General features: G+C 39.4%; 1 protein-coding gene and 1 long non-coding RNA gene across 2 annotated transcripts; both read right to left on the reverse strand.

The window, feature by feature from the left end:
* Positions 1–3,722: 3,722 nt before the first annotated feature.
* LOC146712637 (uncharacterized) lies at positions 3,723–25,161 on the reverse strand. Its single transcript, XM_085452117.1, has 8 exons — positions 25,106–25,161; positions 24,201–24,557; positions 24,002–24,097; positions 9,643–9,972; positions 8,481–8,813; positions 5,280–5,606; positions 4,803–5,138; positions 3,723–4,556 (listed from the first exon to the last, which is right to left on the reverse strand). The coding sequence occupies exons 1-8, from the start codon at positions 25,140–25,142 to the stop codon at positions 4,465–4,467; spliced, it is 1,908 nt and encodes a 635-aa protein (XP_085308243.1). The 5' UTR covers positions 25,143–25,161; the 3' UTR covers positions 3,723–4,464.
* LOC146712638 (uncharacterized) lies at positions 11,861–18,527 on the reverse strand. Its single transcript, XR_014919052.1, has 4 exons — positions 18,350–18,527; positions 16,593–16,625; positions 12,407–12,566; positions 11,861–12,187 (listed from the first exon to the last, which is right to left on the reverse strand). It is a non-coding gene; the product is annotated as an uncharacterized LOC146712638 (long non-coding RNA).
* Positions 25,162–25,198: the final 37 nt, after the last annotated feature.

Raw genomic sequence — 25,198 nt, forward strand, 5'->3', positions numbered from 1 at the left:
TCATCCCCGTCCCTAAGAAATCAGAGGTCTCCTGGCTGAAATGCTAATGCTCTGTTGCACTGACATCAGTCATCATGAAGTGCCTTGAGTGGCTGGTCAAAGGTCACCTCTGCTCCTCCCTCCATGTTACATATCTGCAAAATTTGGCATGAACGCCAACATCCCTCCAAATTTCTACAATGCTCCACTTTTTCTCTTCCTGTGAGCTCGACCTCTTCTTACTCTCCCTTTTCTTTCTCTTGTTTTTGAATTCTCCTTTTAAACTTCCTTTTCCTCTCACTTTCATGTTTCCTCTTTCACAAACTGTCTAATCACACTCTCCAGTGTGTGTGTGACTTCGTACATCTCTTACTTTCTCATTCTCAGCTTATTCCTTAAACATATAAATTACAATTTACTTCTTTTCTTGGGCAGTAAAAATCCCTCTGATGTTGTGGGACTCTCAAAAACTTCAACAATTCCTGGTTCAAGCCTGACACTCTGGGCTTTGCAGGGTGAAGGCCTCGTGTTTCATGCTCTTCACTGAGTTAAATGCATTCACCAGCAGAATAATGCTGCTGGGCCTGTTTGCAGACAGAGGCGGGAGCTCCTGCTGATTTGTGTGGGACTAAAAAGCTGTGATTACATCCATCCAGCTTCACACTTTGTGAAAACACATCTGTGGAAGGAATGGAAAAGTCATTCAGACGGCCACAGATCACTTCTGAGGAAAGAAGAGGACATCGGCTTTCCTTGTAGTTTCACACCCGAGTAAACCAAATATAAGTAAAAAAAAAAAAAACTCAGAAAAAAATTAATTAAAAATCATATTCTATTAAAGTTATTTCACCTGGAAACAAACCTTTACACAGTACAAAATTAAAAATTAATCAATCAATTAATTAATTAATTTTCTTTTTTTCCAGTGTTTTTTGTAACGCCGTTCCCTCAAAGAATCTTTCCTTCGCCCCTCCTTTTTTCTTTCCCACTGTACACCACACTACAGCTCGCCGTTCTGATCCACTCTCAATCCAGATTGTGCCAAAAACTGCTTTCAAAAATCAAGAAGCCGCTTGCTGTACAGCTTCTCACTCTATCATTCGTCCTCTTCCTCCATGCGCTGAGGAGCAGCTGAGTCAGTCTTCAACATGTGAGGGTTTGACAGGAGGGCGGGAAAGACTGCAGGAACCACATCTAAGAGAGGTAAGCAGCACATGCCCACACATGCTTACTGAGACAGGAAGAAAAGAGAGAGAGAGAGAAGGCGGGCCAGAACTCAGAGACCATGACAGAAATATGATCTGATAGCCAAGGTTATTAAAAATAGATATGAAAACATTTATCATAAAAACACATATCATTATTTTCAGCATTGTTTTGTTTGGTTGCAACTTGTCTGATGAGACTGATGGATTCTGTGAAGTTCTGTGTTTTTATCGTAATTCCTGTACGTACTTTCATAATCCGGCCTCTGACATATGCTCTCCACAACATAATAATGAATAAAAACGGAAACTGAAACTAACAGAAACTAAGCTCAAATGAAATAGTTTCATATATAAACTAACTTCTCCCAGCTTCATATTTCTGAGAGTGCAGTGAAACACGCTTGATGGTTTCATCATTACAGTTCCCTGTATTAAGCTCTGGAGCAGTAGTTACTTTTATTGTCTGGCTCTGTTCCACAGTGTGTTTTTATCCTCGTCTCCCTCCACTTTCTCTGTAGGATCTACCTTACAATATAAACGCCTCCAGGTGACTGTTGTTGTAAATGACATTAAATTGAACTCACACCCAACTGAGAGAGAAAGCACATAGAGAGAGAAGATGTAAAACCTACATAGAAACATCTCAGCCAGCTAAAGCCACAACCTTCTGCTGTAAAGCAACAGTACTACTCAATTCTCCACATTGTTGCCTTGCTTGTAAATCTTAGTTGTTACATATTTTTAATGGTATTTGGTATTTTCTGTCGTTTTAAAAAGGAATAATAATGTCAACTCATTCATTTTGGCATTCATTCATTGTTTATCTTGCTTTGTGTCATCGTAGTCTAAGGAGCTTGGAAAGAAAAGCGTTGAGTGCAGGTTTATTTTAACTGGATACACCAAATGTTCCTATTTCATTTTTATAATTTACAATTGTGCTATTTTAACCCTTTGTTATGGTGCCTGAATGATTGCATGCTATTCTGAGTCACGTGTTTTGTAAAGCACATTGTAATGTTTGGTTTGATAAAGTTTATACAAATATAACAATGCTATCTGTTTTTATCCCCATAAATAAAAACTTCTCTCATAATAATTCTAACAATAATGCCACACTGGAAACGTGGAAGTGGTGTCACTGTTATGGATAAACTATGGCATTAAAAATAATGTGTCAGTAAGATAACATGTCCTTTTTTAAATGATTGAGAAGGTCTATGAAAACTCATCAAGTGACAGAGAGAAAAGGTTGTGGCCCTTTAGTACCCCTTCATGGCTTCCTGTTAAGTTTCATTTTAAATTCTTCTTTTTTTGGTTTTTAAATCTCTTAATGGTGTTGCCCCTTCTTATTTGTCTGAGGTGCTTCACCCTCACATGCCGTCACCTGTTCCTCAGCTAACCAGATGCGTTTGACTGAAGACATTTAATAAATCCTGAGGAGACAGGAAAGCCTTTGCAGCTTTGGCTCCTAAAATGTGGAATGAGCTTCCTCTGGAGGTCAGACAGGCTCAATCGCTTCTTTTCTCCTTGACTTTTAACCCAGTATGAGTTGTTATCTGTCTGAAACTTTTACTCTTTACACGTAGCTGTACTGATTTATGGCTTAATTGTTGTTTTCTTTTACAGCACTTTGGTCAGCCGTTATGTTGTTTTAAAGTGGTTTAGAAATATAGTGAAAGTGGAAGGTAAAATATGAGTGTGTTTCTGGACAGCCTTGAAGAAAGATTTTTTTCTAATTGATATTTTGTTTATTTTTCATAAAATAAAAAGAGTGTCCAGGTCTACAAAAGAGACAAAAATGTTCCCAAAATCACTTTTTTAACCTTTTCCCTGGTTAAATAGAAATAATAAAAGCATAAATAAATAAATTAATGTAAAGGCAGTGATTCTCAAACTACTCACAATGAGTACCACCTCATAAAATATATAGCTCCTGTAGTACCACCCTTATGACCGATATTAAAGTACAGCAGTATAGGCCCATTTACAGTGTTGGGAAGGTTACTTTTAAACTGTATTCCACTACAGATTACACAATACGTCCCCTCGTATTGTTTCAGAGGAAAACACGAACACGGTGTACAGTCGAGTCTTAATAGCTTACTTACAACTGGGCTCGTCAGGCACTCTTCTTGGCTGCAGTGGTTATTATTATATTTACATGCTTCCAGCTCCCGTTTCTGATGGGTGACAGCTCGTACTTTTCCATTTTCTCCCTCCCTCGCTCACAGACACATAATGGTTATGGCAGTACATTCTCCCTGCAGCACGGACTACACTGCCCATCAGGCTACATTCTTTAGAGCTATACCTGTAACACTCTGCCTGTTGCCTTCATATGAAATAATTTTTTGAACAATAATTTCAAAAACATATTTCCTCACGTCATTTTGCGGGCCGCAAATAGAGTTGAGACACAGGCATTAGAGCCTCGTAATGTGTGTTTTGTTTGGGTTTCCACTGGCGTGGAATTACCAAAAATACAGAGGGCATAGTATAACACATGAAACAGGAAAAGACCATTTATTTCAGCAAAGTAACTGTATTCTATTCTTTTAAACAGTAACTGTAACAGAATACAGTTACTCATATTTTGTATTTTAAATACGCTGGTACATGTACTCCGTTACTCCCCAACACTGTATATTTAACACCACATACAGTTTACACGAGACGATTTTATTTCTTATATGAATGTTATTTATTTTAACTGTCATAAACAGGATGTGACAGGTGACAATAACAACTGTACTGCATTAAAATATCTGCAGCAGGTGGGACTTCCAATCTTTAAGTGATGACCTGATAAAACCTGCTTCTGGGGCCAAACTACTCTGCATTTATTAACGCTGTTGTGTTTTTCACATGTTTTAATTACTACTCCCAGCAATTATCTCAGTTGTTCTCCTGACTGATGTTTGGTCCGTTTACAGCATCCTGCCATGCGATTGCATTTGTCCCTAACCATCAGGAACCCTCACCTTAACTTTTATTGAGTGGAAAAAAGTTCATTCATCCTCCATCTTCACTGTGTTTATGTTATGCTAACATAGCTGTGTTGCTCGCCACCGCATAGCACATTATTATATTTTCTCAGTCAGAACATGCTATATTTTTTAATCTTAAAAAAACTTTGGAGGCTTCCCTTGTACTACTAGAGGACGCCCACATACCACAGTTTGAGAATCACTTTCCCACTGTGTCCTTGTGATAAGCTGAAAGAGGAGGCTAATCCATGTTTATGATCAAACAGCTGATTCTAAACTAAGCCTTCAGATCAAACTGATTGATCAGCCATCAGAGGAGTCGGATCAATGGAGCTGCTTCTGTTCCTGATGTCCCCTGTTTGATCCTGGACCTGAACTCTCCCTGCAGAGGAGACACAAGACAGTCAGACACACACAAACACACACACATATCTTAGTGGAGCCATCTACTTGACATAATGTTTTCCCTAACCATCTATAAAGATTGACTAAATCTAACCATAGCCTAACTTTAACCTTGCCCACATTTTGAGCCTCAAAAATGCAAATCAAACTCGAGGGGTGTTCCAAAAGAGACTGTTGGTCCCCACAAGTACGAGAAAGAGAAAACCTATATTTTCATACTGACCTTTGACCTTTAATAGCACTGTGGTCTCTCTTAAAATGCTTCTTTCTTTGCTGCTGACTTCACAGCTGTATTCTCCACTGTCTCTCTCTGTGGGCTGTTTCAGGGTCAGACTGAGGTCTCCAGTTCTCAGCAGGTCGTCATTCATCTTCGTTCGGTCTCTGTAATCCTGGTGCTGTTTGTGAGGCCGGTCAGAGCTGTTCTCATACACGTGGACGATCAGTGGTGGATCCAATTCAGTATGTCTCCACACTATTTCAGCATCTTCAGGCAGGTTTTCTGTGGTTCTGAAGGGCAGCCGGACAAATTCGGCCCCCTCCTCCACCTCCACCTGACAGTCTGAAGGAAAACCACATCATGAGCTGCACAGACAGAAGTGAATCTACAAGTTAGGTTTTTATTTGGTTAATGGTAATGGTTGAATAATGATTTTCAACCACACAAACAGAAATATTTTCTGACATGCACACTCATACTGACTCGTCACTATCAGCAGCACCGTTTTCTTCCTCTTCATCCTCTTGTCCTTGACACTGCAGATGTATTTTCCCGTGTCTCTGTCTGAGGGTTTCTTCAGGGTCAGACTGAGGTCTCCAGTCATCTGTGAGTTTGCTTCCATCCTCGTTCGTTCTCTGTAGACCTGGTGCTGTTTGTCTCGCTGGTCAGAGCCCTGCTCATATTTGTGGACTGTAATTGGTGGTTCAGGTTCATAGCGCCACCACTCCACTTCAGCACTGGACAGGTTACCTGTGGTTTTGAAGGGCAGCTGGACAGATTCTGCCCCCTCCTCCACCTCCACCCGACACACTGAAAGATTCCACCATGTTTTATTCAGCCAGTAGCCACTCTGAATTGACAAGCGTGTTACAACTAGATTTGCTGAATGTGTTTGATTGGATAAGTAAAAACAACATGATTTTAAACGTGTCTAAATCCAAATCCATGTTAATAGGAAGTAGAGTACGCTTAGTCAACAGCCCACAACTAAATCTTTCCATAGCTGGATCGGTATTAGAACAGGTCACCCAGATTAAATTACTTGGTGTTACCATAAACCACCACCTTTCATGGTCTCAGCACATCAACTCTGTTATTAAGAAAATGGGACAGGGCATAGCTATAGCTAGGAAATGCTCTTTTTACATCACTTCTTCAATTATGAAAGATGTCATTAATGCACTAGTATTATCTCATCTAGAGTACTGCTCAATCATTTGGTCAGCAGCTAATGAGACAGATCTGAACAGACTTCAGTTAGTCCAAAATAGGGCGGCCAGATTAGTGTTAAGGTGTTCATATTATACAAGTATTGATAAAATGCACGATAAACTTTCTTGGCTTTCTGTACAAGCTAAATTATACTATGGCTTACTTGTATTTTTAAAGAAAGCAATACTGGTAAACACACCATACTTTTTTTGTGCTCAGTTGCAGTATCCAGATGAAATACATAATCATGCTACACGATTTTCAACTAACCACAATTTAGTAACTCCTCGAGTTAAAAGTAACTTTTTGAAAAACTCTGTTATATTTAGAGCATCTTTTCAGTGGAATAAGTCGCCTTATGCAATTAGAGAATTGGCTTCTATTCATAATTTAAAAAATCACCTAAAAGCCTATTTAGGCAGTTTTTAATGTATTTGTAAAAATTGTAGAGGGTAATGTCACTTGTAATGGAAATTGTGTATTTTGTTTGAGGGTTTTGTTTTGGGTTTTTTTTGCTTTTTTTATATAATTTTTAATATTCACATGTTTACATTTTCAGAATTGTAAAACCTTATTGTGGATCTAAGAGCCAAATTATGTGGACAATTTGCATCCAACTCATTGGGTAACATTTTATTTGGTGGTATTTGATGGTTTGGGCCCCAGGAAGACTAGCAACCACTGTTGTGGAAGCTAATGGGGTTCCTTATAAATAAACAAATAAACAAAAAAAAAAAAGAACAAGGTCAGTGAGGTCTTTACTGAACCTTACAATATAAAACTCATTGAAGCGACTGTGAACTGACACTACAAACAAAATGTAATTTAAAATATACAGGTGGTAATAATCAGGGGCAAGATTTGTCTACTCAGTCTAAGGAGCTTGGAAAGAAAAGCGTCTGGACTTCTTTAAGTTGCTTGAAGACGTTTCACCTCTCATCCGAGAAGCTTCTTCAGTTCTAAGGTCAAATGGTGGAGAGTCCCAGATATAAACCTAGTGGGAGTTTCCCCCCACAGAGGGACAAAAGGACCCCCTGATGATCCTGTAATCACCTGAGCCAACGTGTGAAAATGGGTGTGTTTCACAATCAGCCAGGGTTTTGGGTGAGCTCATTGTGAAACCTTTCCCCACCCTATCATGTGATTTCCTGAGGTCAGATGATCCAGGATGTGAGTGGGCGTTAAGGCGTCTGGGGAGGGATCTCAAAACTGGATTGTAGATGGCAGACAGTTGGTGTCGTAAACCCCGCCTCTGTTCAAGAGTTTTGAGAACCACTTCCCAGACGCCAGCACTCTCAGTAGCAGGAGCAGCAGCAACACCAACATTGTACCCATCAGGTAAAGCATAGGCTACCTTCAGGCTGTAGAAAAAGCTCTCCTAAATCTAACATGCAATGGTGTTTGCTGTAGTGAGTGCTTGTGACAGGAGAACTGAAAACAGATGAAACCTATGTTGTGAACCAAATATGTGACTGTGGAGTTAAAAATAAAACAAGTTGGGATCCTTAAAGAATCTGTCAGTCTTACTTCATAAGCAAAGCTGTTATTTGGTTTCTTATCTTTGACCTGAACCTTTATTTGTTTCTTCATGAGGATGTTTCCCTCCCACTCAAATCATGCCAGAGGCTTTTATTTTGAAGTTAGGATCAAGAGAAATAAACAATTACAACACATTTAGATGAGCTTGCAAAGTCTCTCGACAGATATTTTCCTACAAGAGATTCAGCATGGGTGAGACAGCCGTTCACGTTTGCAGTTGAGACAGCAGATGTCGATGATGAATACCTTGATGAAATCATTGAAGTTCAGCAGAGCCAGGTTCAACAGCAACTCTTCAGAACAACAACGCTCTCAACGTTTTGGTGTCGACAAATGGACAAATATGTAGTTATTGCTAAGAAAGCCCTGGATTTTTTTTATACCATTTGTTACAACATATCTTTGCGAGCAATCCCTGTCAAGGATGCTGGACATAAAAACGAAGAAAAGGAAGAGACTTTGCTGTGAAAATGACATGAGAGTGGCACTTGCCAAGGTGAAGCCACATCTGAACTGGTCTCTCAAAGGCAACAGCAGAAGTCACACTGATTCGCAGTATGTACATTTGTATGTAATTTGCTGTAAGTTCGTGCATTGTGTTGGTTTTGTTCTTTGAACAAGGTGATGTTCACGCACGGGTCATTTTGTGCACCAGTAAAAAACATATCTATGTCTTGAATATGAAAAAGAAATCATATTTTATTTTTCACTAAAGAGGGGTTCGGTGCGCATATGAAACTGGTGGGTTCGGTGCCTCCAACGAGGTTAAGAACCAATGATTTAAACACACAGTTGCTCCGCCTGACATTCTTGGCTTTTAGTCAAAACATCAAAGAATTTATTTTATTTGAATGAACTGAAAATAGATTCAAACTAAAAGCTTTTAGAGAATAAACTCCTACATGACCTCTGACCTGTATCTACAGCACTGACCTCTGACGTTCAGCTCCACTTGTTTCTTCAGCAGGATGTTTCCCTCCCTGCTGTAGGCGGTGCAGGTGTAGGTGTAGTGATCCCAGTCTGTGGGCTGTTTCAGGGTCAGACTGAGGTCTCCAGTTTTCAGCAGGTCTTCATTCATCTTTGTTCGGTCTCTGTAAAACTGGTCCTGTTCTTTAAACTGGTCAGAGCCGTTCTCATACACGTGGACCTTCCTGGTTCGAATGTAAATACAAGTCCACTCCACTTTAGCATCTTCAGGCAGGCGATGTCTGGTTTTGCAGGGCAGCTGGACAGACTCCACCCCATCCTTCACCTCTACACAGGGGACTGAGAGGACAACAAAGCACAATGAGTTGTACAGCCAGTGCAGCAGCGTGAGGTTAAACCTTTTCAGTGAAAACATGTTTGACCAATTCGACTCTGAAATATGTTCCTTTGCTCCACAGTACAGAGTACAGTACAGTGGTGTCTGTCCAATCAGCAGCAGAGCGGACTCTTTACCAGAATCCTTTGTGCCAAATGTACAAATCCTTTGTTTGTTTCTGCAGAGTAAAGTTTTTATTTTCATCTTTCAAGGTTTATATTATTTCTTAGAATCTTTCAAAGAAACTGTAGAAGTTACTAGACTATGATTCAACTACACAGACAGCTGGTCACTCGATCTGCTCTCTGAATGCTCAGCTTGTGCTCAAAATGAACTTAAAGAAACGTCTGTTGTGGTTGTTAGGTCTGCACTCGCAGGCCTCGCTAGCTCAGAGACTTATCCCGATGAACAAAGCAAGACAATCAGACCTCGATCGTTTTTTACTTGCGCAAGTGTGGTAATCTCAGAGCTGCAAGCTCTGCACCCAAACTCAGTCAACTTCAACTCCAGCCTCTCCTCGCAGCCTTTTATTAAATGAGTACTTGTAAAATAATGTGTTGTAAGAGCTAAGGCACCGCAAAGCTGTTTAAAAGCCCCTTTGAGGTCCCTGTGTAATCACATAAACCCCAGGCAAAGTGTCCAAAAACGTAGGGACCTCCTGTATCTGCAGCTCACTCATAAAACCCTGTTCACCATAGTAACCACAGACACATTATTGATGACAGGCTCTTGTTACCGAACTTCACCATTTTCCTATACTGTAAACCTTTGATCTGTATCTTCAGCTCTGACCTTTGACTTTCAGCTTCACTTGCTTCTTCAGCAGGATGCTTCCCTCCCTGCTGCTGACGGTGCAGGTGTAGGTGTCCGTGTCTTTGTCTGTGGGGTACTTCAGAGTCAGACTGAGGTTGGCAACTGTCAGCTGTTTTCTCTTCATCTTGGTTCTGTGTGTATATAACCAGTGTTGTTGTTGTTGAGGCTGGTCAGAGTCACTTTGCTGCACATGGACTATCCTTTTAAAGCTGTCAGTCCACATCACTGTAGCGTCATCAGGCGGGTGAACTGTGGTTATGAAGGGAAGTTCAACAGACTCCACCCCTGAATCCACCTTCACCTGCGGGACTGAGAGGACAACAAACATCATCATCAGCTGCACAGGAAGTCTTTAAGATGCTAAAACATGACGCTGAAAAACTAGTTCATGCATTTATTACTTCCAGGCTGGACGACTGTAATTCATTATTATCAGGAAGTCCTAAAAACTCCCTGAAAAGCCTTCAGCTAATCCAAAATGCTGCAGCAAGAGTCCTGACAGGGACTAGAAAGAGAGAGCAGATTTCTCCTGTTTTGGCTTCCCTTCATTGGCTTCCTGTTAAATCCAGAATTGAATTCAAAATCCTGCTCCTCACATACAAGGTCTTAAATAATCAGGCCCCATCTTATCTTAATGACCTTGTAGTACCATATCACCCTATTAGAGCACTTCGCTCTCGCTCTGCAGGCCTACTTGTTGTTCCTAGAGTATTTAAAAGTAGAATGGGAGGCAGAGCCTTCAGTTTTCAGGCCCCTCTTCTGTGGAACCAGCTTCCAGTTTGGATTCGGGAGACAGACACCCAGCCAACATTTATATGTGGGGCCCATATGGTTTGGAAATGGGCTGAAAAATGGGCCCCATATAGGATTGTCCGCGGGTTCCGTAATGGCCCCATATTAAATGCCCATATAGGTGTTATGTTAGGAAAATCTGGGAACTAAATGGGCCCCAACTGGGAAAAGTACACAGAAACCCACCTGGGCCCCATCTTTCAAGTTTTTGTGGGTACCATGTGGGCACCACATAGGCTAAAAAGTGGGTTTTAAGTGGGATTGTCCGCGGGTTCCATAATGGCCCCATTTTATAAGCCCATCTCGGTGTTATATTGGTAAAATCTGGGAACTAAATGTGCCCCAACTGGGCAAAGTACACAGAAACCCACCTGGGCCCCATCTTTCAAGTTTTTTGTGGGTACCATGTGGGCACCACATAGGCTAAAAAGTGGGTTTTAAGTGGGATTGTCCGCGGGTTCCATAATGGCCCCATTTAATAAGCCCATCTCGGTGTTATATTGGTAAAATCTGGGAACTAAATGTGCCCCAACTGGGCAAAGTACACAGAAACCCACCTAGGCCCCATCTTTCAAGTTTCTGTGGGTACCATGTGGGCACCACATAGGCTAAAAAGTGGGTTTTAAGTGGGATTGTCCGCGGGTTCCGTAATGGCCCCATTTTATAAGCCCATCTCAGTGTTATATTGGTAAAATCTGGGAACTAAATGGGCCCCAACTAGGCAAAGTACACAGAAACCCACCCGGGCCCCACCTTTCAAGTTGTTTTGTGGGTACCATGTGAGTACCACATAGGCTAAAAAGTGGGTTTTAAGTGGGATTGTCCGCGGGTTCCATAATGGCCCCATTTTGTAAGCCCATCTCGGTGTTATATTGGTATAATCTGGGAACTAAATGGACCCCAACTGGGCAAAGTACAAAGAAACCCACCCAGGCCCCACCTTTCAAGTTGTTTTGTGGGTACCATGTGAGTACCACATAGGCTAAAAAGTGGGTTTTAAGTGGGATTGTCCGCGGGTTCCATAATGGCCCCATTTTATAAGCCCATCTCGGTGTTATATAGGTAAAATCTGGGAACTAAATGGACCCCAACTGGGCAAAGTACACTGAAACCCACCTAGGCCCCATTTTTCAAGTTCTTAGTGGGTACAACATGAGGAAAACATGAGCTAAAAAGTTGGAATGGCATTAGCAGTGGGTTCTGTATTTGCATCTTATTTCTAGTTTGAATTGACTAAGTTCTGGCACTGAGTGGGCCCCATGTAGTAAAACAGTCACAAAATCAATTTTTCAGACGGCTAATACGGGTTCTGTGACACAAAGACACCAAATATATTAAAGCTGACCGCAAACAAAATCTAGTTTGTAAATAAAACCATTTCAAAAATCACGAGGGTACACAAAACAACATTTTTCACATTTATTTTGTCCAACAACTGTGATTTTACGTAACTGTATTCCAAAGTGCGTAAACGTTTAAAAACTAGAAATGTCAAACTACAGCAAAATTCCTTAGATATTTGGAACTGTAGCAACATGGGGAAAAAGTCAGATGAAAACTCAAAAGCTTATCTTGAATCAGCAGGGTTTGTTTTTTTACAGAGCCGTAAGTCTATTTTGTACCCTTGCAGCCCTCGGTCCTCCTCTGTCTTTAGCTCCACTGAACCACTTGGACAGAGCCTTCTCTGCTTCTTGCAAGTTGACTTTTGATGTTAAATAATTCTTCAGTGCCTCTGCAAATGAAGAAGAAGAAAAACGGGCAAGCCAAAGTAAAGTTAATCTTAGCTTACTTCATTTGGTGATGATTTTCAAAGAACAATGTTTATTTCACTTTATTGCCTCAAAAAATATATACAAATTGCATGATAACCAATCTCAGTTACACTTTCAAACACTTTATTAAAAAAGTTTAGTTTTCTAAAGTTCAAATGTCTCAAGTGAAACTAACTTACCATACACAACATTAAAAAGACGCAAATCTCTGAACTTTTTTTCCCCATGTCGGCCAAGCATGTTGTACTCCACAGCCAGCTCAGGTGATATGAGGAATTTCATCATCCTTCTTGTGGCATCGTCTACACTTGTTTCCCCTGTATCTGCTACCATGGCAACCTGAGGGGAACATACAAAAAGGACAGATTAGATACTGGCATCTGGTTAGGATGCCTCCCTGGTGAGGTGTTTTGGGCACGTCCCGCCAGGAAGAGACCCAGAACACCCAGGACATGCTGGAGGGACTATGTTTTTCGGCTGGCCTGGGAATGCCTTGGGATTCCCCCGGAAGAGCTGGGCCAAGTGCCTGGAGAGAGCGAAGTCTGGGCCTCTCTACTTAGTACCGGATTGGGTCGAGGGGCAGCAGCCTAAGCTTAAGATAATGGACCGGAATGGAGGATAAATGGACACTTTACATATTACTTAATGTTTACTGTGTGGTGATAAAAAAAAAAATGGTAGTAAACACAAGCTAAACTAAAAAAATTAATTGCGCTTCCTTAACCCTTTATCCCCAATAATGTTACGCAGGATAACTGGTAGGTCTGGTAGGTTTTTTCCTCTACTGTATACTATATGAATGTAATCAAGGATTAATAACAGAAAGAAAAAAGAAATTGAAATTTTGCCATTTTTACTAAAGGCAATCAAAATGTACATGAATAAAATATTTAAATTAGTCAATTCAAATTAATAACTCTAAAACACTGAACAAAATTAAGTATTTGACCCTGTGGTTTATTTTCGGACATCTCTTTTCTTCTAAAAGTCCAGGCGTGTTGGGCCCCTGGCAGAGCTCAGGTTTGACGAGACAGGTTTGGAAAAACCTGTCGCTGGCGACTTTTTGGGGGCTAAAGGGTTAAAATAAATAGGAATTGGCCAAAATTTGTATAAACTATGAAATAGCAGAACAAAAGTAAAAAAAAAAATCTTTATCTGTTATCAGAATCAAATATTTGATTAGAATAAAAAATTTAACTTTCTGGAAGATTTCTCGTTACATCTGTCATAAAAGTAACAACATCTCAGAAAAGAAACATGATAGCAACAGAAAAATATGATAGCAGTGTGATGTGATGGTCCCTGGCCAGATTTTTACACATATTATAAGCCCTGTGACACAAAAACCACAGAACTCTGACACGCACAGACTGTTTTCCTTCGTGCTAATGAAGAAAAATGCTGGTCTGGTATGTAAAAGGGAATTTATTCTTCCAGGACCTGAAGCTCCGTAATGCAGCCCTCCAACAGCCAAACCTATCTGTTCTCTGATTGTCTTGATGCATGCTCAATCATCCAGGTAAGTAAATCTCCAAAAGTTGATTCTGTTCATCTGGACGTAGCGCTTGCAGCATTTTCTCCCACTGAAAATGCTACGTCCAGATGAACAGAATCAACTTCTGGAGATGTTCTCTGATTGGATTGTTTAATTGGTGATTGACATGAAATTGACCAATCAGCTGAAAGGAAGAAAAATAGGGTCAAAATTTGGATGTGTAAGTTTAAATCCACACACAGCCAGGAAAGCCGAGCGCAGAGTTGTTTGTAGCACCAATTCAGCCAGAGTGGAGCCAGATGGATTTTCCATCCATCCACACTGTAAAGTCTATAGACCAGCAAGTGATAAATTAACAGTGTTGTTGGTATTTTCTAAAACAGTTGTATGCAATAGGAATTGCTGTTTATAGTCCTCCTGTATATCTGCATGTTCCCTCCCAATTAAAACCTGTGATAATGGAGATTCAAATTCATGTCATACCTATACCAACAGTTATCAAGTATCCAGATTGACCTTTACTGATGTGCTCTGTCAGTGCGCCCCAGGGCAGCTGTGGCTACAATGTAGGTTGCCATCGCCAGTGTGTGATTGTGTGTGTGAATGGGTGAATGACTGAATGTAGTGTGAAGCGCTTTGGGGTCCTTAGGGACTAGAAAAGCGCTATAAAAATGCAGGCCATTTACCATTTAAAGGAAAATTGTTATTTCCATGTATTTTCCTGTTCTGCCTTCAACTTTGAGGACTTCCCCCCACATTTCTAGTTGTGACAGTGCACCTACAACAAAAAAAATCTGCTGTGATTTACATTTGTTGAAAGAGCAATTTTGTAAAATAGTCTATTTTTGTATGCACAGTTTACAAATCTGTCCTGTACAGCATGGACTGATTGCATGCTAAAAAGTTGTTGCTTAAAAATAAAACAATAAATTTTTAATTAATAACATCAGCAGAAAGCCTTGTTATTAATTAGATGTACAATTTCTATAGAATACGAAACAACTCAGTTCATTTTTGATCATATCAATACCAGCATATTACACAACTAGTGATGGGATTTTCGTCTCTTTTAGAAAGCCGGCTCTTTCGGCTCCCAACCGGCTCTTCAGGTTGTTTTGTTGCTTTAATTAATTTATTATTAACAACAATATAAAATTATGAACCAAAGGAATTACTAATGTAAAAAAAGAAACATGGTTTTATTTATATATGTTTATATATAAATATATATGGTGGCCCCTAGAGACAAAGCATGTACAAACTCCAAAACCCATTTCTAGCGTCAACTGAACTTCCAAAACAGAGCTATCTAGATCACTTAATTTACACAATTGAAATCATATGTGTATTTTTTGTGTATTTATACACAAGCACTCATATATATTCATAAAAAATTCCAAAAGCTGTTCATTTACCTGTTACTACCACACACCAAATCCGGTCGTTGGTACTTCCTGGCTTGTGTAGCCACTAGGTAACAAAATCTCAACACTGTGCCTAGCATCCTGGAGCACTTCTGTTGTGTTTTGTACGTGCTTTGGAGTTTGTACGTGCTATGGAGTTTTTACGTGTTTTGGGGTTTGTACGTGCTTTGTCTCTAGCAGCCACCGTAAATATACTTTTATTTATTCTCTCCACATAAAATGTAATAAATAAATCATATAATACAAAAAAAACAACTATTTACATTTCAACTTTTAACTATTTAAATTTTCAGCTTTTTCCTTTTAAACAAATTTAAAGTGAAACAACACAAAACACTGCAAACCACAACACAATTAAATATAAATTATAATATGAAAACAAACAGAAGATGCACATTCTCTGTCATATGGGCCTGCATGAATAAACTTTCTGAATCCTTTATCATCCGCAATTGAAAATAGTTGTGGATGATTACTATACCTTTCTAATGTGACGTTGTTGTCCCTGGCTCTTTCTCTCTCTCTCCCTCCTGCTCTGTTACTGTGCTACTGCGTGTGTAACAACCGCCCCTCCCCCCTCTTCCCAGCGCAAAGCACAAGGCTCGCGTGCAGAGTGAAGCGGAAAAAAAGTGCGAGAGAGAGAAAAAACACGCTTGTGTCGTTCACTTCAAAGAGCCGTTTCGTTTTGACCAACACATCACTAACAACCATGATGAAAAACGCTCATCTGCTTCCATCACCATCAGCTGATTAACATTGAGCTGCTGCAGTCAACACCATCAAACTAATTTACTGTTTAATGTTATGTTATTGAATGCTTTTATTTTTAAATCTTTACCAGCGCTTAAAGACTGTAGATGTTCACACCTGGTGTTAGAAAACCGAGCTCACTGCAGTATTTTTTTTTATAACTGGAAATTTAAATTTTTATTGGTTACCGTGTTTATTACCACTTTTATCAGTAATGTACTTCCTATAAAATATGGATTTGATAAGTTACCGGTTTATTGAAATCAGCTAGTGAACACATCGATCACTTTATTGAACTACACGCCTTACACTCTTGTGAGCTCTGGTTACTAACAGCAGGTGTGAATGTTTGGAGTCCAAAACGCAGATAAAGATTAGAATAACAAGGCAATGTAAAATCAGTTTAATGCAGTTGACAGTAGCAGCTCAGATGGAAATCAGCCAATTGTGAGGAGAGCAGAGGACCAAAACTGTCAGAGTTGTGGGTCAAGTGAAGAGAACACTGTTGGCATTATTGTTAGCATAAAAGATGAAAATTAAATAAATGTTAAATTTTAAAATACATCATTGCCTCCTGTGCCTAAATAAATATATATATACTTAATACCAATAAAAAAAAAAGGATGCCCCAAAGACCATCACTTTTCAAAAATAATAATAATAATAAGTAATACAAATAATATGAAAGTTACTTACATGTCAAAGATGGTGCTTGTGATCTTGAAGAATCTAAACGTGATAAGGAAATGAAAGAAAGTGCATGAGAAAATGCAAACATTTTTGTTTTTTCCCAGGATAATTCAATATAAAAGATTCTCTTACTAATGCACAAAATGAACAGTGTAATTAAAAGTTTGAAAGGCACTGCATGTGTTTATATGATAAACTGACTAATTCAAGCAGCAAACACTAGCAGTGCAAAAATGTATCTAACTAGCTGACAGACTTTAAAGTCACAGGAAGATATATCAAAATGGTGACTTATGCCAGAACAAATGACTTGACAGACATAAATCCTAAATTCCTTTAAGTAAAAAAGGAATTACTTTTTTATAAGTGGTCCCTAGTGGTTTTCAAATTATTACATGGCTTGTTAATTTTTTATTAAATTATTAAGAAGCCAGATGAGTTCAAAACATTTACAAATGACTATAAAGCACTATCCAAACTTCAAATCAAGTGGCAAAATCTCCAAATTAAAAGTACTCGCAAACTATAAAAATTTGATTATACTTAAAAATATGCAAAAACTAATTTAGTGGAATTTTTACCTGCTCAAGAATACATTGAACATGCAATATTTAATTGAAAAGAACAAAATTTGTGTACTTTTAGAAAGGATTATTAAATATTTGGGGATACTAGACATAAAGAGGGTCTCGTACATTTACGGGCATCTAATTTCCTGGATTTAATGGTTTAAAAGTTTAATAGGTCTTTGAAGTTGATAATAAAATTGAGTCCATTATTAGCAAAAAGAATTTAAAAAAAAAAAGAGCAAAAAAATGCTTAATATATAATAATTGTTTTAAACTTAAGCTTTGTAATTGTAGCAGATTTCATTATGTCTGTAATTTTTTATTTAGCCCCACAGTAGTAAAAGCCATAAATGGGAGTTAGATTTATTACTAGTATTTTACACAGCATTCAGCTATAATAACATGTTCTGCATTTTCCTACTTCACCATCTGATCTGAACAGCTGCACTCTCTTAATTAATTAATGACCTAACATTTCTCAGTAACCAATAACTAGATGGAACAGCACAGTATCTAAGAGAGTGATCAGACAGTGTTTGAGCTAAAGACGCTGTGTGTTTCTTTTGGGGGCTTTTTACACACTGATCCACCACCGTTTTCCCATAGTACAATGCATATCTGGTAACATTACCGTATTCAGATCAGAAAACCGTTTCAGCTGCAGGCATCTACTCCTGTAATTTAAACAATCACCTTGCTACACTGCACATGAATATTACGTAACATGGTATGACTAGCTCATGTTCAGACATTTAAAATACTGTTCAGCCATTTTGTTTACTGGGTAGTGCATAATGGCCGAGTTAGCTGAGCAGGAATCCACTAAAGCCAAAAAAATAATATAAATTTTTTAAATTAATTACAAAAACCTTATAGGAAAACCCAAGAAACAGTTGCAGAAGCACAGAAAAAAACTGCCGTGTACGTTATAGTGTGTAAATTCAAAAACTGTATAGAGAGAATGGTGCAATGAAAACAGAATAAGATAAGATGAACTTTATTGAGTAGAATATAGGCAGTAAGAGTTTTTTAATTAACTTTAAATTATGTTTGCCAAAGACAATGCAGCAAATTAACCCAGTTCTACCTGCTAGCTAAAGATGTTATGCTTCTCCCCCTTATACCGTTTAGGACGACTATAGAAAGTTACTAAAATAACCATTGATGAAAACGTATCAAACTTTAAGTATTTACCTTTGTCATAGTTTTCGATTCTTTGGTATCCTTTTGTCCTCCACGTTCTTAAACACCAGGGAGAGAAAAGGCGCAACAGACGAAAGACCGCGAAGACTAGACGCTAGGCGGTGCAATCTGCTCCTCCCTCTTTTTAAACGAGCCAATAGGAGCTGCTCACATTAAAAACAACTTTATTTAAAAAGTCGTTTTACACCTGATACAAAAATTTTAAAAGTCAAACAATGCACAAGTTTAAAAGAACAATTTTATTTTTAAAAGTTTTTTAAGCATAGGGATGGTTAATGTTTTAAAAAGTAATATATAATATTTATCAAAAATTGTCACCCAAATCAACATCATAATAAAAATATAATTAATAAAAATATAATAATGATAAGAAGAAGAATAACAGTTTACCTAAAAGCTCTTCTAACATTAGACTGGTTTTGAAAAGTTTCAATAGTGTCAATACACCATAAGGACAAGGGAGTTTCACAGTTGAAGTGTGACTGCTTGAAAGACCCCATTCCCTCTCCTTTCCACTAGTTCAAAGAAAATATAAATTATTTCTGGTTATATAATTTGAGGGCACAAGTTTGAAGAGTAACATTTTAACAGATCGGTAATATACTTCAGGAGCTTTACTGGATCTGATTAACCAAAACTTCCATCTTCCATGTAACTAACTGTCTTTTCTCTAATACAGTAGAGTGTGTCTGATCTACTAAAAATCCTCAACTGCATGTTTGCTCAAGTAAATAGTCTTAATTGTTTGAAAAACCAGTAATCCTTAATTTGCAAATGCCAAATCTGGATTTTGTCTGTGTAATTCACTTTTATCTTAGGTTTTTTATTCGTATTTTTTGCTTTTCTTTTTTTCTACTCTTGTGTCCGTTTTAATCACTTATTATTGCTGCTGTGACAAGTGAATTTACCTAAGAAGAATCATGAAGTCCTTATTTTATCTTATCTGAGCCTCACCATGCAGCCTACCATGCAGAGTTCACATTAAGTACATAAAATGAAATCTAAAATTAAAAAGTAACCAGTTTCAAACCAGTTATTTGGAATAGTGTGCAGAGTGTTTTGAGTAACATTGAATGTTCAAAAACACCAAAGTTCCTATAGTCTCACTTGACAGCTGGGTTGTAGTGTCTGATAACACATAACATCGTGAGGTCTCAATGTGGACTTTGAGTACATTTGCTAGCCAAGGCTAAATACTGAGAGGGTCAAAAATGAAGGGTCAAGAACATCTGACTGTACGTAAGGGTAGCAAAAGTGATAGACTGAGGTTGTGCCAAATATGTTAAAGTTAGGGTGATTTCTTAGAGAATGGTACCACATGGGTGCCGTCTGCAGGTTATAAAAGAGAGTTATGTTCATACTTTCTTTTGAGATTATTTTTACAATTTGACTTTCAGAACTCCCTGGGTTGTGCGCAATCTGTGATGGGCTTGTTTGGAATAAATCCTCCTTTATTCAAATAACACTTTCTCAGGCTCTTCACAGAAGAAGAATCCTCACATAAGCATGTGCTACCATTTTGAACCAATGTACACATTTACCATCACTAACCCAACTAGGACCTACATTGGATGCCCACCCATATGGATTTGATGTTAGAAACGCAAGTGGGTCCCATATATACTAAACAATCTTGAGCCCATGTGAAATATATGCCCATATTAATTTAACACAACCCATTTGGGGCCCACATAGACATGTTTTCAGGGTCTGACTTGCATTTGCCCATGTGTGACACATATAGTTTGACCAGGTGGGCCCCACCTATGTCATCAGTACCAAAAAATATATACCGATTACCTCACTTTGCCCCACCTGGGGCACACAGCAAATGCTTTTCTTTAAATGACTGTGTTTGCCCATGTCTAACCCAGGTGAAAAACCCAAGTGGGTCCTACATGTGTTTCCCATTTTGAAATAAGTGAAGTGTTTCCCATGTTTGACCCAGCCAGGACCTACTATATGTTTCCACTCGGTTTTGCCCATATGGCTTTCATGTGAGAAACCCAAGTGGGTCCCATATATACTAAACAATCTTGAGCCCACATAAAATATATGCCCATATTAACTTAACATAACCCATATGGGGCCCACATAGACATGTTTTCAGGGTCTGACTTGCATTTGCCCATGTGTGACCCATATAGTTTGGCCAGGTAGGCCCCACCTGTGTCATCAGTACTAAAAAATATATACTGATTACCTAACTTTGCCCCACCTGGGGCACACAGCAAACGCTTTTCTTTAAATGACTGTGTTTGCCCATGTCTAACCCAGGTGAAAAACCCAAGTGGGTCCTACGTGTGTTTCCCATTTTGAAACAAGTGAAGTGTTTCCCATGTTTGACCCAGCCAGGACCTACTATATGTTCCCACTTGGTTTTGCCCATATGGCTTTCATGTGAGAAACCCAAGTGGGTCCCATATATACTAAACAATCTTGAGCCCACATAAAATATATGCCCATATTAACTTAACATAACCCATATGGGGCCTACATAGACATGTTTTCAGGGTCTAACTTGCATTTGCCCATGTGTGACCCATATAGTTTGACCAGGTGGGCCCCACCTATGTCATCAGTGCTAAAAAAATATATTGATTACCTAACTTTGCCCCACCTGGGGCCCACATAGACATGTTTCAGGGTCTGACTTGCATTTGCCCATGTGCGACCCATATAGTTTGACCAGGTGGGCCCCACCTATGTCATCAGTGCTAAAAAAATATATTGATTACCTAACTTTGCCCCACCTGGGGCCCACATAGACATGTTTTCAGGGTCTGACTTGCATTTGCCCATGTGCGACCCATTTAGTTTGACCAGGTGGGGCCCACCTGTGTCATCGATACTAAAACATATACTGATTACCTAACTTTGCCCCACCTGGGGCACACAACAACAGCCTATCCTTAAATGACTGTGTTTGCCCATGTCTATCCCAGGTGGAAAACCCAAGTGGGTCCTACATGTGTTTCCCATTTTGGACCAAGTTAAGTGTTTCCCATGTTTGACCCAGCTAGGACCTACTAAAAGTGCTCACTTGGGATGGCCCATATGGGTTTAATGTGAAGAACCCAAGTAGGCCCCATACAAAAAGCCCAGTTTGAGCCCATGCCCACATGGTACCCATCCAGCCCGAGCAAAAACCAGGTGGGGCCCATATATACATGTTGGCTGGGCACTATCTCTACTTTTAAGATTAGGCTTAAAACTTTCCTTTTTGCTAAAGCATATAGTTAGGGCTGGACCAGGTGACCCTGAATCCCCCCTTAGTTATGCTGCAATAGATGTAGGCTGCCGGGGGATTCCCATGATGCATTGAGTTTTTCCTTTCCAGTCACCTTTCTCACTCACTATGTGTTAATAGACCTCTCTGCATTGAATCATATCTGTTATTAACCTCTGTCTCTCTTCCACAGCATGTCTTTATCCTGTCTTCCTTCTCTCACCCCAACCAATCACAGCAGATGGCCCCGCCCCTCCCTGAGCCTGGTTCTGCCGGAGGTTTCTTCCTGTTAAAAGGGAGTTTTTCCTTCCCACTGTTGCCAAAGTGCTTGCTCATAGGGGGTCATATGATTGATGGGTTTTTCTCTGTATCTATTATTGTGCGATCTACTGTACAACATAAAGCGCCTTGAGGCGACTGTTGTTGTGATTTGGTGCTGTGTAAATAAAATTGAATTGCATTGAATTGAATTAACCTTTGGCATGTGTCTGCTTGAGTGGAACAGGGAGTGATTTAAATAGTTACTGTGTATTTTTAGTGTTGTTCCTGAAAACATTTGTATTATTTTGTGATTATGGTATCTCTGCCCGTTGGTTTAGGTTGGAATCATATTTTTTCTCTTCTCTGTGGGGTGTTATTCAGCTTGTACTGGTGTAACTGGAATCATAGGTGAAGCTCATTGGACTTTATATGTATTCCATTTATCATTCATCCTAGGTACCGAAGTGACACAGCACCACACAAAAGCCCCTCATGTCTTCATATCTTGGGAAATCGGTGGAGCGATTTAGTTAAATATGTGCAAAGTATTTAAGGCAAAAACAGAAGATCTTGAATGTCTTGATCTTGAAGGTCAATATTTGACATTTTTGATATTTTTGTCATTTTTACATGACCACCTTTATTCTTTAGCACAGTCTGAACTGTGTTAGGCAGCTTTTTGCAGTGTTCAGGAGTAGTTCTCCAGGACTTTTGAAGGACATTGTGATTTAAAAAACAAAAATCCAGAAATGCTTTTACTGCACTGGCAGCGAGTTCAGTTCTTCTGTATCAAGAATGGCTACCTGACAGCTGCCCTTCCATTGAGACCATTTCTGATGATGCTTTAATGGACGACTGAAAGAAAAAAAACATTATTCGGTATTTCTACTTATGTATTACAGCTTCCAAAATCACAGCATTCTTAGATAGCTGGAAACAGGACAGAAGATCAAGTGTTTAAATGTCTTCAAGAGTTTTTTGGGTTTTTTTTGGCAAGTTGTGCTGCTGTGTCTGCCTTTTTATGACAGGGTAAAGCACAACTCCCAGTACCCCCCACTGCCCATGGCCTTGAATAACAACAATAAAAGCAGAATTTCTCTGAAAATACAAACAGTAAACTTAAAATGAGTGATGCTTGTTTCATGATGCTCCAGATGTTCTAAGCTGGCAAAAGCTTTGAACTGCAAGCAGACCAGTTCAGGACCTGAACTCTTCCCTGCTATTTTATCAGACGCTGTTTAGTATGATGTTACTGAAATATGTAAGGCCTTCACTTAAGAAGACATCGTATCAATTGGAGCATTTGTTGTTGTATAACCTGTAAATACCTTTGAGCACCTTTCCAGATGTGGAAGCACTATTACATACCATCAGAGATCAGGTTTTGTAAGTGAGCTCTAATAACAAGTCAGATGCCTCCTTTTGAGGATGCAGTGTCCATGTTGTTCCCATAATCCTAAAATTTAATCCGTCTGACCACAGAACAGTTTTCGACTTTTTACTGACGTTTGCCCCAAAGAAGAATAGCAGTGTCTCTGGATCATGTTCACATGCACTGTTTTCTTTGCATGATACAGCTTTAACCTGCACGTGTGCACGGCATAGTCAAGTGTGTTGCAGTAATATCTGTAAATGTTTCAAAGCTCATGACCTGCCTGAGGGCACAAGGATCGCAGGTACCCAGGACTGATTTTCAGCCTTGTTGCTGTGCACAGACATTGCTCCTGATTCTCTGAAACCTTTGGCGATGTTATGTGCCGTAAATGATGAGATATTTATAGTTTTCAGAATTCTGTCCTGAGAAACATTGCAATTATTTTGTAATTGTTTTTGCAAACTCTGAACATCTTTACTTCGGGTAACTCTGCCTGTCTTAATACTCAACAATGTTATTGACCTGTTGCCAATTAGCCTAATTCAGTTAAATGTTAGTTAAATAATTATACAGATGTTTCATTTTTCGCTTTTTGTTGCTGCAACTTTTTGGAAAATTGTTACTGCCATCGAATTCAAACCTTTATTAAAATTGTACATTTTCTCAGGTTGCTGGTTCCCTTAAGAACATGGCTGGATAAATCTGAGGTCAAGATCACTAACCACCATCATTTAAAATTGGAAATTTGACCACATCACACATGTGACAAATCACTTACCTTTCACAAAATAGTGTCTGAAGTACATGCCTCCACCCACAATTAAGAAAGCAGCCAAATTCAAGAAAACCAGGAGAACTGTGACCCTGCTGCGACCTGACAACAAAAATGTGAACAAAAACAGGAAAATTGTGTGATGTTAAAATAATGCTGCAGAATCTCTAACGCTGCACATGATTTTTCATTTGTTTGCACTGACCTCCACCTGTGGCCCTCTGGACCTGCAGCTGCACTGTTGCCTGACCCTGTTCAATACCAGACTTGCGGGCGGTGCAGGTGTAGTTGCCACTATCAGACAGTTGAAGATTTTTCAGAGTGAGGCTGAGGTTTCCAGTTTCCAGAGCATCAGTATTCATGGACGTTCGCCCGCTGTAATGCTGGTTTTGGTTCTGAAGGTTATCACCTTCCGGTTCACGCAGGTGAACTGTGGGTGGGTTGAGGTCGGACCGGCTCCACACAACTGCGCATTCTTTCACATTAACACTGAGAAACTTACACGGCAGCAGGACAAACTCTGCTCCCTCCTGCACCTTCACACTTGAGGCATGCTGGGAAACTGTGAGGACAGGAAGAGTTTAAACCTGAAATCATTCCCACACTTTATTATGACAGCAGGAAACTTATTACAGGCTGAAGTAGACACAGACACAATGCAGCAGTTCCAGTGATGCACACCGGCTGATTTCATGAAATCATGTTGATTCAGTGTTTTTTTTATTAGTTTAGATAAGTAAGGACATTATTCCTGAGACATGACCAAAGTGGCGGCTGTTTCATAACTGTCACAAAACCCGTGAGACCAGTTACACTGTCATGGTGGCTAGAGAGGAAATGAAAACCGCCAAGTGCATCAGCTTAGAGGGACTCGAGCTGATAACAGAACAGATAGAGACCATTTTTGTCTCACTGCTTCAGTGAGAGAAGACATTTAAGATAAAGTTACGCTGGCTCGGATAATCTCAACTGCAACAGCATGTGGCAGTTGAGACCTCACCTTGTTTATGAATGCACACAAACCTGTCTGACTGTGTGTGTCTCTGTGTGTCTCTGCAAGTGTGACATTAATGGAGCTTGGATCGTGAGAACAGAGGCAGATTTTCTTACCGTGCAGGAGGATCACAAACACCAACAGGGTCTGCATCTTTCTGTAAAAACAGCAAATAGCTAAAACTTTTCCTTCAGTCGTCTTCTGCCTGA

Source organism: Copadichromis virginalis, linkage group LG3, assembly GCF_057382275.1.
Source record: "Copadichromis virginalis isolate Kocher_CV1m ecotype Utaka linkage group LG3, C_Virginalis_male_GT1.1, whole genome shotgun sequence".
In the NCBI taxonomy this organism is placed as follows: Eukaryota; Metazoa; Chordata; class Actinopteri; order Cichliformes; family Cichlidae; genus Copadichromis; species Copadichromis virginalis.

Bases quoted from the DNA above. Each gene is read 5' to 3' on its own strand.
- LOC146712637 (XM_085452117.1), bottom strand. From the start codon at position 25,142: ATGCAGACCCTGTTGGTGTTTGTGATCCTCCTGCACG. The intron at 5,607-8,480 runs GTCAGTGCTGTA...GGAATCTTTCAG, and splicing joins AGTGGAGCTGAACGTCAGAG to TGTGTCGGGTGGAGGTGGAG. The intron at 5,139-5,279 runs GTCAGTATGAGT...GTTTTCCTTCAG, and splicing joins GGTGCTGCTGATAGTGACGA to ACTGTCAGGTGGAGGTGGAG.